This window comes from Anabrus simplex, chromosome 2 (assembly GCF_040414725.1).
Source record: "Anabrus simplex isolate iqAnaSimp1 chromosome 2, ASM4041472v1, whole genome shotgun sequence".
Lineage (NCBI taxonomy): Eukaryota > Metazoa > Arthropoda > Insecta > Orthoptera > Tettigoniidae > Anabrus > Anabrus simplex.
Window position 1 is genome coordinate 725,203,872 of NC_090266.1, and position 13,235 is coordinate 725,217,106.

Genomic DNA, 13,235 nt, shown 5'->3' on the forward strand with positions numbered 1-13,235 from the left:
AGTAGCTAAAAATATACCGAAATAACTGTTAAAAAATGACAAAATTAGGCAAAAATTTTCAACACAAACAGGTGCCTCTATTCATTGGTAAACACAATAAATGCACAAATCTCGCTCATTCTCTTCAGAAAATTTTGTTTTTAACCAAATTATTTCCTCTATTCCCAATTCAATGGGTTCCTTTTTTTTTTTTTTTTTTTCTTTTTTGATTGTTTACCTCGTTCCTCACCAAAGCCATTATACCACCAGGGTATCTACCTCTTTTCCTTGGAATAGACTGTAAATTCTTCTACTTCTATTTTACTTCCCAGAGCCATCCAGCTTTCTACACAAGCAAGTACCTATAAGCCTCCTATCAATTCTCTAAAAGATTCATTCCCTAATTTAGTCATAAAACCTTCGATATATATTCAAACACTCTACCTTCAATCCTAGTTATTGTTTCCTCCCACCGAGCTCGATAGCTGCAGTCGCTTAAGTGCGGCCAGTATCCAGTATTCGGGAGATAGTAGGTTCGAACCCCACTGTCGGCAGTCCTGAAAATGGTTTTCCATGGTTTCCCATTTTCACACCAGACAAATGCTGGGGCTGTACCTTAATTAAGGCCACGGCCACTTCCTTCCCAGTCCTAGCTCTTTCCTGTCCCATCATCGCCATAAAACTTATTGTGTTTGTGCGACGTAAAGCCAATAGCAAAAAAAAGTTTCCTCCCCTGCATTTCACTCTGTGTGCCAGTCTTACTCCTCGTAACCGTAACCCTGGTTACTCCTAGTTCACTAGAACTCTCCTCTAGTGCACTCATCCTTTCCCTGTCACAAACTTCCTCATTTGAATTACCTTTCTTTGTCCAGAAGTCCTTCAGGCTCACCCGTCTATGTTTGGGCGATACGTTCTTATTTCCAGTCTCTGTCCTCTCCTCCTGCTGAAGGTCGACATGGCTAATCTCCCTGCCGATGACCCCCGAGTCAGCAGTTTGAATCACTTCCTCGTTCGACGTACGTCCCGCTACTAAACTTGCTGAGCTCAGCCGTCCCCTACGTTCGCATTCTTCCTCGGCTATCGTCCTCTCGGTATTGCTGCCCATCTCCTTTAGCTGACCATGTGCAACTCCACTTTCCATCACCCACCACTAATTGATTTCTTCTTATATATACGATGACACCAGAATACCTAGCTTAACCCATATGGAACCGGAGCAGTTTTTGGCTCCTAAATACTTCTCTTTCCATTTCCTGTTTTATCCATATTCTCGCACCTTTCAAGCGCCGCGTACTATCCAAGATCTTCTTCACCATTATGGTTGAAATAAGCCTCACTCTTATTGGCCGCTTACCAATTCTTTTTCCCAGTTGCTGAACATCGTCTATATGAGCTTCTCTGCTGCTTATCTTCAGACTTCCATTTATTAGATCTAGTATTTTGATGATGATGATGCTTGTTGTTTAAAGGGGCCTAACATCGAGGTCATCGGCCGCTAATGGTATAAAATGAAATAACAAAAAGTTCAAATTCATCCAGTGAATTCATGAAGAATGAATGGATGGATATGAACCCTACAAAACAACAAAAACAAACAAACAAACAAACAAAAACAGTGGATCAGACACAAAAAACGGTCGTGAATAATAGTATTACTGACCAAGGGACCATTTATAAAGCACAATGATGCTTGATGTCTACAGGGGTGCAAAATCCACGACTAAGGCCCCACAGAATGGTACATATTGCGAGTAAAGTAGAACCATGGTATTTGTCATGTTGGGGTACTAATCAAAAGTAGCGAAGACTCATGGTGTTCTACACAAGATGGTACTACTCACAAGTATTGTACTTAGTACAGGGAACACAGACCTATGGTGTTTCGCACACAATGGCGCCACTCATAGCCAACGCAAACCAGTAAGGTTCCTCACCTAGGTGTACTAGATCCAGTACTTTAGCAACTATATCTTCTTTGGGATCCTCCAATAGCACATATACAAAGATGTTTTTCTTACGGGTTTCCTGCTGGAGCTTTTTTTCTTGCCATCTCAATTCTTTGATTTCTTGGTCCATTCTCTTCACCTTATCCTTCAGACTTGCTATTTCTTTACTGTTCTGGACCACCAGTTTTGTTACCTTTATTAGCTCCTCTTTTATACAGTCCTTTAATACTCCCATTTCTCTGGCTTGTTCCCGTAGAAGCTTTCTCGTTTGTTCTGCTTGGCCCTTGACAATTTCTCTTATCTTCTCCACCTCTTACCATCCCACTGCACCAGAAGGACCAGGTCCGGGGTTCATCTCCACCCCTCCAATAACCAGCAGCACTGCAATCACTGAAGCTGCCATTAGAATCATAACAAGTCTCATTTGCTGTTCGGCCTCGTATTGCATATTACGCCTCGCAGGCCTGCTTCTACCATGCCAACGACCTATCGTCACCCGGTACTGTTCAGTCGAAATCCCCATGTCAGCACTCACTCAATGCACAACCTTCCTCTTTGCTTGCACAATTACTGAGACCCCACATAAGTGAGATTAATCATGCTGAAGAAGAGGATGACTTTTTAATCGAGTTTCAATGTTTTGAGATATAGTATATATGTTTTCTCCATACTGTTCTACAATGTTTAGGCTGATGTGGAGAATTTTCATGTTTGCCTATGAGTCTGTATATTCATGTCCCATATCTAGTAAATGGTTGGCAAATATAGATTCTAAACAACTATACCCCACTTTCAAGGATACACCTATTGTGGGCTGAGGAAAGAAATCCTTACAGTGGTGTACAAAGATTCAATATGTGGAATCAGAGGTATTGCTTATGAGCTGTACAGATACTTCACAAGCATGTGCTATAACCACACAATGTACATAGTGATCATCATATTCAAGTGACGGACTTGCCCCTCAGGCTACTGTTTTCTTTTTAAGTCGCTATTGAGAAAATCTCCTCCATGATGAATTATTAGAGTACTGTTGAATCTTCAACAAGGAAAACAAGAAGATTTTTGAGAAAAATTTTCATTGACATGTTCATTTGTGATTTAACACTTAGTGGATATAGAAGAATGTGAAATTGAAATCTTAAGGCAAATTAATTAATTAAACATCCTAACATCCATTCTCAATGAAGCCATGGGGCAGTTTTAGTTACGACAATATTTAGTTCTTTTCAGTTGGGTTTTTAGCACATTATTTTGAAATTCATAAAAACGTTTTATCATTTTATGCATTTTTTCTGTTAAGATTATCTAAGGTAACAAAGCTCTGCAGTCTAGTTATAACCATACAGGCAACAATTACCAACATTTCATTTATAAAGAGTTAATCAATATCAAAATAGCTGTAAATATCTTACTTCAATCTGTGATGTATGGGAAGCATAGTAGAGCAATGCATGGTTCATTTTGGGATCAGGATTGCTATCAGATGGTTTCAGCATGGCAGCTAAATCTTTGTTATGCTGGGCTAACTGGTGACAGAGGATGTAGATATTGTGGCCAACCTGCAACAAATCAAACAGTATTACTTAACACATGGGTTTCAACCAAGCATACATGGAAAAATAAAGAGGATTATTAGAGTATTGTTGAATCTTCAACAAAGAAAACAAGAAGATTTTTGAGAAAAATTTCCAGACATGTTCATTTGTGATTTAACACTTAGTGGATATAGAAGAATGTGAAATTGAAATCTTAAAGTTAATTAAATAAATAAATAAATAAATAAATAAATAAATAAATAAATAAATAAATAAATAAATAAATAAATAAATAAATAAATAAACCTGATTAGTCAGGGGCTAATGTGTTCTGTGATGCACAATTTTGCAGGGAGGATACCCATCTAGGGAATAAGCAGACTGATCATTTGGTTGGAGTAAATCTTACGATTCTGCAGGGAGAACCCCATCTAGGTACTTAGCAGGCTGATTGTTATTCTGGAGTGAATCTATTTTAAAATATAATTTTGAGTTTTCAGTTTATTTTAAACTACCCTCCTTTTATTCAACTATATTTGCTGAACATCCAGATTCACTCACAACCAGGAAAGTTTAAGATCAATAATATTTCACTATTTAGAACCTTACAGGTACAATAGATGACTTAACAAATTATGGCAATGCACATACTGTAAACAGTTACTTCAGTGATGTGCCTTCCTGGATAATGATTCTTGGAAGGACTGATATTTGGTTCATGCAAATATTCTGGCTAAAATTTTCAGGTTATTCACCCATGCAGTCATGGTTTAAAGCACAGACTAGCCAGGATGAATGGTGCTAAACTGCAGGGATCCAACTACTTATCTGGAGGTCCTGTGAGTGACTGAGGTCATTATTTAAACACAACGGATGCTACAGGTAACTTTGAGAAGCTTTAATTTGAACATTCCAACCTTTCTGAAGGCATCTGTGTTCATGTTGAACCATAAACATGGTAGTACAAGTGAGAACAGTCTGTAGTTCAAATTTTTTTATGTGGCATAACTGAGAAGTAGTCCATTTCCTTACTAAGGCATATGCAAGCCTACAAAGCAACATACAGGATGTAGCAATAAGGTACGGCCAAACATTCATGACACATTCCTCACACGTAGAAGAAGAAAATATGTTGTGGTATATGGACAGGGATATGAAAATGCTTTTATTTCCACATTTTCTACAATTCTACATAGTACATTAATAATGGGAAACATACAGGAACAGAATGTACCAGCATACCACATGAAAATTTTTCTTACATGAAATGTTCAAAATGACCTCCACAGGCACTGATACCCACCGTTGCATTGAATCCTGGATGCACCAAGGCAGGTTGGTACATACATTAATGCTAACAGAGGGCATTCTGAACATTTCAAGTACGAAAGAGTTTCATGTGATATGCTGGTACGTTCTGTTCCAGCGAGTTTCTCATAATTAATGTACTACGCACACTTGAAGAAAACAAGTTCTAATGTGGAAATAAAGCGTTTCCAGACCCATGTCCATGTAACATATTTTCTTCTTCTGCACGCGAGGAATGTATGCAGAAAGTAACCCTGTATACGAGTGAGCTTACCAGTAAATGCTACCCCAAGAAGAGAAAGGTATCAGGATATATTACTTTGGAAAAACCAACTCACTACCACGCTATTTTCATCCCCAAGTTAAATGAGGCAAATAACAAAGTAATATAGTATTAGGCTCTCAACACAGCCGAAGTATCATTGTAAAATTTCCTAAAGGACCACCCACAACTTATAACAATTATTTACACATTAAATCCATTTTATCATGCTCTCCCAAGCTGGGTGATATTTTTTAAACATCCTGCATATGCAGTAATACAATTATGAATTCCTAAACAGAGATTTATAAATACAAGAAAACAAATCGGCATAATTTTATAATTGTTTTCCTAAAAAGATTCATCCATAAACCAAAAATATCTTCAATATTATATGGTAAATAGTCAAGTGAATGATTGCCAAACAACACACTCTTCTATGAGATATCATTTTTGAAAGAAAAGTTTTAAAACATGCAAATTCATAAAGTGTTTCTGTAGTGATCTGGCAGAAATTTATGAAGAGGAACCATCACATTTAAAATAACTGCTCATTTCACTGGTCTTGATTCCTGTTTTAAGTCTCCAAGGTGTAAAAATCTAATCATTTCCACATTCCATGTCAAAAAAGTAAATTAAGCTGAGTTGTTTCCATGCAAGAAGCGATAATGACCCTCTAAAAACAAAGGGGAAATAGTGTGTCATTTTCAATGAATTAAGGAAAGATAAGATTTAAAAATTGGGCATAAGGTAGTCCAAATCAATATGTGACAGAGAAAATGAAAAGAGACTATTTATCAAATTTTCTTTGAAATTGGACATTTTGTAATAAAGGAAAATTCCTAACAACTTGGTATGAAATTTTGTTTTCCAACAAATGGTCCCTTATCATTTTCCACATCACACACACTGAAAAATGGCACTTGCAGGGTTAAATTACTATGAAATACTTCTCAATATCAGGTATTTGAAGCTATGATTGCACTATTTACAAAAGTTTATATACAGTGAAACCTCTCCAGATGACCATTACTTTAACCAGACCACTTCTTTCCTCTGGGATGGAATTATTATGCGATTAGGCTTATATATTTTTTTTATCTCTATAAGATAAACACCCCATTACCTGAGTGGTGACCACTAATTTTAGGCTTAAAAATGTCTTGTGTAGCCCCTTGAAAACAACCACCACCTTTGGCTCACACCTCCTAGTTGTAAACCACTTGTATAGCATCAATTCTATTTTCTCAGAAATGTGGGCAACTCTATATACAAGTACACAATAGTGGCAATGGTAAAGTATACACAGTCGCAACAGCTTTGCAAGAATGTGACAATGATCATAATAATGAGGCATTATCATTCTGTACACGGGCCAGTAAGTTGTTGCTTGTGGAGGGCCAGTTTTTCACGCACCATCCTGTAAATCCATTCAATCATCCTAATGGTACTGCACTTCCACTCCATCATATGTCATATACACTGCCTGACACAAAAAGTGGAGCACCCAGAAGGAGTGGTCCTATATTATCCCATACCGGCATACATGCATACCATTGATGTGTGAGTAAATTTCAGATTTGCAACGATCTGTAATGTGTAGAACGCCCACCACAAGGAATTCGTGATGGCACCATCCTGTCGTTGGTAAGTTGTTACCAGTCAACTGCTGTGAGTCAGACAGTTAAGCAAGACATGCAGAGAGGACTGCGTACAGTACAAAGCACCCGCGATGTCTCGCAGACGCGTTAGACAGCCTATCCACCAACTGACAGCATTTGACAGGGGCCGCATTGTGGGACTTCACGAGGCTGGTCGACTGTATCGCGGAATTGCCAGGCATACGGGCCTTTCAAATGTCACAGTGGCCCGATGTTGGCTCAATGGGTACATGAGGGCACCCAATCACGTCGTGCAGGTTCGGCTCGACCAATAAACACCAGCCTGAGCGAGGACCATCGTATGGTGTGCCAAGCATATCAGGATCCCATAACATCGGCACCCGCCATCCGTGAACAGGTACTGGAAAATCTACAACATCCTGGGAGTTCCTGCACAGTGTTTCGACGACTCTCATCCACCAGATTTGGGTCCTACCGCCCCTTGCGTCGGTTGCCATTGACAACAGAACACCAAGGTCTGCGTTTGGAGTGGTGCCTTGGCCGGGAGGCATGGACAGTGGACGACTAGCATCACAGCATGTTCACTGATGAGTCCCGCTTCTCCATAACCTCCGATGATCATCGTGTGCGGGTTTGGCGGCGTCGAGGGCAGAGGGCAGATTCACCCATATTGTGGAAAGACACACAGGCGTAATCCCTGGCATCATGGTGTTGGGAGCCACCGGATATGCATTCAGGTTATCTCTAATAGTGTTTCGGAAGACTCTGAGGGCACAGCGATACGTCACAGACGTTCTGCGTAAACATGTCCTACCCCTTATGGAACAGCACCCTAAGACAGTGTTCCAACAAGGTAATGCACGGTCACACACAGCAAGTGTGTCTACGGACTGCCTAGAGAATGCTGAGGTCCTCCTGTGGTCGGCAAGATCCCCGGACCTCTCCATCACTGAACACGTGTGGGATGACATTGGAAGGGGGCTCCGTCCCAGTACCAACCTGTGGGATCTGAAGGGACAGCTGCAACAACTGCGGACGAATGTGCCTCAGGAGAGGATCCAAAGGCTGTCTGACACCCTAATAACCTGGTGCCAACATTTCAACTGTAACTGCCAATGGCCTTGTCGCTTTTATCCCATATTGTAATCAGTTCAATAAAGGCACATTGTCTTTCAGCATATGTAGCTTCATTCACTTTCAACCACACTACGTCCGAGTGCTTAACTTTTTTTGTCAGGCAGTGTACATACTCAAGACCAGTAGAAAACACCTCTATTGTAAGAGCTTGATCTGCATCTGCTTTTTGTTTAACACTTAATTATACATAACTGACCATTGAGTGTGAGTGACCTGCTCTTCTCTTGTAAGGCTGAGGGAGCAGGTAAGAACCTACTGAATTTTGTATTAAAATCTAAAGAAATTCTCTTGTAGGGTGAGGGGGGGGGGGGGCAGGTAATAATCCACTGCACCTTATGTTAAAATCTTATGAAATGCACAAGTGATTGTTTTGTCTTCAAAGTGAGAGCAAGTTGTCATGTCAAAGCGGAAAATGCACATTCCTTCCCTAAAAGAAACATTTCCATGATTAAAAAAATGAAAAATGTATGATCGCAACATGATTTAGTAAATCAATTAATTCAAATGCGGGAAAAGCTAAATTCAAAATACAGTTGCAAATCATGATCGTTACTTGAAAGAGTGGGAGGAAAATTCAAATAAAGACACACAGAAAAGATGGCGCAACCACATGAAACATATGTACTGTACTGTTCATTCAAGTGCTATACAGTACTGTAGTTGTAATTATATACAATGCATGTGTTTCTATTAAGGCCATCATAATTAGGTAGTAGTAGTAGTAGTAGTAGTAGTAGTAGTAGTAGTAGTAGTAGTGGTGGTAGTGGTGGTGGCGGTGGTAGTAGTAGTAGTAGTAGTAGTAGTAGTAGTAGTAGTAGTAGTAGTAGTAGTAGTAGTAGTAGTAGTAGTAGTAGTTTGACATTCACCGTTAAGAAAAACATGTATGTAAAAGACCAATTTTGTGTTGTGTTTTTCATCTGGTCAGCTAAAAGGGGTTTCACTATTTCAATTTAGTCCTTATGAGAGCAAGCTTAATCATAGCACTACCTCAAATTTCATCACATTAACTTGTTTCAAAATTCTGAAAGTGATGAAAATAAACAGGAAATTACATTGCTTTTAAGATATTTCATGTTCTGACCAAACCTCCTTCAAATGCACCCAAGATCAATCATTTCAGTACGATATTAACCACATTCACTTTGCACAGCTAGTTTTGTGTTCCACATTATTTCATATTCCATAATACAGGATGAAACAATAAGGTACAGCCAACATTTCAGGACACATTCCTTACATGTAGAAGAAAAAAATATGTTATATGGACAAGGGTCCAGAAATGCTTTATTTCATTGTTAGAATTCATTTTCCAGGACTCTACATAACACATTAATCATGGGAAACACACAGGAACAGAACGTATCAGCATATCACATGAAACACTTTCTTACAGGAAATGTTAAAAATACCCTCTGTTAGCATTGATACATGCATCATCCTTCCATCACACTGAATCCAGCGTGCGATGGCTGGTACGTTCTGTTCCTATGCGAATCCCATGATTAATGTACTATGTAGAGTAGTAGAAAAAGATGGAAATAGAGCATTTCCGGACCCATGTCCACATGACATGTTTTCTGCTATGTGTGAGGAATGTGTCCTGAAAGTTTGGTCGTTATCATTACAACCTGTATTGATCCGTATTAAGAATTATTTCACAACTGTGTTAGGAAAGAATGTCTTCATGCAAGAAGCTAATGTTCTTAAAATTATTTTTTATATCTCAGATAAGTTTGGAATTTTTTGGCAAAAACTAGTGAAGCTGAATCAGCACATGAATGCACAAACACATGCACAGCAATGTAGAGCAAACAATGAGTGCGGAAGTCACTCGTAACTTCTTTAAGTTTCTTATACTTAGTAATGATTTTTATCATAAATTTAAAAATAGCACTCTGAAATGCATATGCTTGCTAATGTAAGTAACAAGACAATGGAAATGAGGAATAAAATAAAGAAGAAATACCTGAACTGTTGTCCACATCATAATGGTGATATCGTAATCATCAGTCAGGCAATAAATTCTGGCATAAAGCAATTCTCTGAAATATACATGTCACTGCCTAAACAACAGTAAAAGGATCACAGCATTCAGAAATTGATACAAATACTTGTAAAAACATCCCTCTGACCTCTCAGTACACGTTGAGATTTGGTATGCCTTTCAAATAGAAATGAGTATAATAAAGTGTTTACTAGTGCCATTTTTTAATGACACATCCACTATCGTAACTAACCTTGTACCAAATTGAATACAATGGGAATTTGTAACAATTGAGGTCTGTACTTCAAGTTTGACTTTCAGCTCTAGATAGCAACTTCCCTGAATGTGAATTTCCTTCAGGCCCCCTTCACCAAAACAGTACCCTACATACAGTGCTTTATTCCCCAAAGTTCAGAGGTTCTATGAGACTATTTCTTACAGTAACTTGTACATGGAAGTTTTCTTCTTTATCTTTCCAAAAGTGATAATTTGTTCATTTTAAAATATATGATCAAATTACTGACTGACTTATTGATGTGGTGACTACGGACATAAGGGAAACAAACAACAGGATTATCAGTCCCAAAAGCAACACCATCAAGGATTAACACACCAAACTGCCACAAAAATACTGGTTTATTGTTTGAAAGGTCTAGGGCAGAAAAAGAAAATTTAACAAAGAGCAAGATCAGAAATGGCTGCACTAAAAAATTAACTGACAGTTCATTAACAATGGAAGATAAACAACATGACAAAGGTGTTAACATACAGTTCCCTTAGAAGAAGAGTTCTGTATACATACAGAGTGTCCTTGAAAAAGGTTCCAATATTTACAAAGGAGGCAGCACGCAACATACAAAGGAAACCAGGTACTATAAACATTGGTCGCAAACCCAATATCTTCGGACTTATGATCCGCTACCACTACTATCAATAATCATGATGTTTCAATAATTTACAGAGGGTCATATGCAACAAAAGACTGAAAAATACTCCTACCTAAACATTGATTCTAAACCCACCAGCGTTTTGTGTTATGGTCTTATTATGATGGGGCACTGGCCCATTTTCATCTGTAATATTCTCCAGCTAATCTACAAGATAATTCAAGATTTTCTGTGCTCTGGATCGCTGGTTCCATCCACTATCGCCTGCTGCCTTTACACATCTGAACACTCAGCTCTTAATCTCAGCTATTTGTTGAATGATTTTGACACCAATTTGATGTCATCTTCTGGAACAATCTTGATTCTTGATATGTTCTAGTCTTTTCTCACCCAGTCTGTATAAAAGAACCTTTCACTCCACCTGGAATTCAGTCTGCTTTTGACTCTGGTGTGGTGGAGGAACCTGCACAGTCGCGTGTTTTACACGCTCTTGTTTATCTCCAGACCACCTGGACTTTATCAACGAGATCTTAGGTGAGCAAAGTGGCAATTTTAGCTGTTCATTTCAGGACTTAGTTCCCACAGCCCTTCGGGCTATATTTTGGAACATTACTTTGGCCGTGTTTATCAATCTCTCCGACCATGAACTGTTTGCGAGTGCGTGATGTTCATTTTCTAAATCTTGCTTTTTATATCTGAATTTACCAGTACCAGTATGCAAGGAACTTTAAGGTCATTTATGTACTGCTATTAAATTTATCATCTGTGAACTAGCCTTCATGTTTTCTACAGACATTTCTAATAAAGTGTTGTGCTGGACAATCCCTCCTGTCATGCACTTGGTCCCTGTCTTGTTTCCCTTATTCAGTTAAGGTTCTGTGTCTTGTTAGATTATTCCAGATCTCAGTGTCATTGCATTTATCTTCTTTTGTAAGCCGATTTTGTAATTTAAAACTTTTTTCAATGTTGTAAATGTGGCCCGAATTCCTCATTGAGAACATTTGTTGTTGTAACTCCATTTGATAAAGTTGTTGATCTTTCCTTATTAGCTGTTAATCTTTTCTCAAATGGTTGTTAATTCGTGTCCTCTCCCTTTTTTTGCATAACGATGTTACTTCAAGTGTTAAAATATACGTTCTAACACAATGTTGTACTTGAGACTATTCTTTAGTTGTTTGTTATCCTGTACCTACTGCAGAGACCTCTGAAATTCCCAGTCGCTTTCCTAGTTCATGGTGTATATTATTGTCAACATTGTATTACATAATCTAACTGTGACTGCCACACATCACAGGGTTAAACGACACCTAATATGGGTATTCCACGAGCGCTGGATGATTGGGGAAGGCCAATACCTTGCTTTCTCGTTCACCTGATTTTAACCCTTTAGATTTTTGGCTTTGGGGAAAGGTTGACTCAAATGTGATAAACTGATATAACTTGAAAACAATATTCTCTCACCCATGCATAAATAATGCAAGTATTGAGCTCAAATTATTATTATTTTACGATTATGATGATGATTATTATTATGACTTGTAATGTATGGCTATGAAGTGTTTATATCCCTTTATTATTATTATTATTATTATTATTATTATTATTATTATTATTATTATTATTATTATTTATGTAGTCAGATGATCACATTGTTTGTGAGGTTATGTCATGAAACATGTACTGCATATAGACATTTATATGAGTTCAGTTAATGCAAGAACCTGTATATAATTTATTACTACCTGTATAAATGATTTGTAATCCACTACAGTATTGTGAAACACACTGTAACATCCAGAATGGCACCAGGTAGATGAGAACTATGGATAATATTCTGTACATTATATCTATGTGTCAAGCACTCTAGAATTTATGAGAAGGTATTTTTGTTGCAAGTTATGAATCTCATTATTTTGTAATGTATCTTTCTCGAAGCCTGTCCAGGCACCTATATAAGGAGGTGGTCTTGATGGTAGATACGATTTACTGTTAACTGGAGTTATGGTTTAACAGGAGGTATACTTGTGACCATGTGTTGTGGATGACATGCTTGTTAGCAGTCAATTGTTTTAAGGTTCTGATCTCCATGTGACATGTGCTTAGTGATAGGCATTTGTTAAAGATGGTGATGTGTTGATGTTTTCGGAGTGAAGAGTTTTGTTTGGGATGGCAGTGATTAAGGTTGTGTGTATTTAATTTGTAAATAATTGTGAATAAATCTTTGTACGCAAGTTGACATAATTTTGTGTGCATCATTGTGGATACATCAAGGTAAAGACCGTGGTGTGCGCGACGTGGATACTTTACGAGAATGTGTGTTCAATGCCTGTGATGCGATCCTGCAACAAGCAGGGGTGTTCCAACGAATGCGTGATTCCATGTGAGGTAGGGTGGAAGGCTGCATTGCAATGGATGGTGGTCACATTAATCACATGCTTTTTTTTTTTTGTTTTTTTTTTTTTTTTGCTAGTTGCTTTACGTTGCATTGACACAGATAAGTCTTATGGAGACGATGGGACAGGGAAGGCCTAGGAATTGTATGGAAGCGGCCGTGGCCTTAATTAAGGTACAG

The 13,235-nt window shown here is 38.2% G+C and overlaps 1 protein-coding gene across 5 annotated transcripts in view; it reads right to left on the bottom strand.

Moving 5' to 3' along the window:
• Positions 1-13,235, bottom strand: part of Itpr (Inositol 1,4,5,-trisphosphate receptor) — a 1,013,977-nt gene that overhangs the window by 201,835 nt on the left and 798,907 nt on the right. For all 5 annotated transcript variants that reach the window (XM_067141353.2, XM_067141352.2, XM_067141351.2 and 2 more), the window contains exon 38: positions 3,341-3,487. In XM_067141353.2, the coding sequence (XP_066997454.1) occupies positions 3,341-3,487 (147 nt within the window). The remainder of the gene's footprint in view (positions 1-3,340; positions 3,488-13,235) is intronic.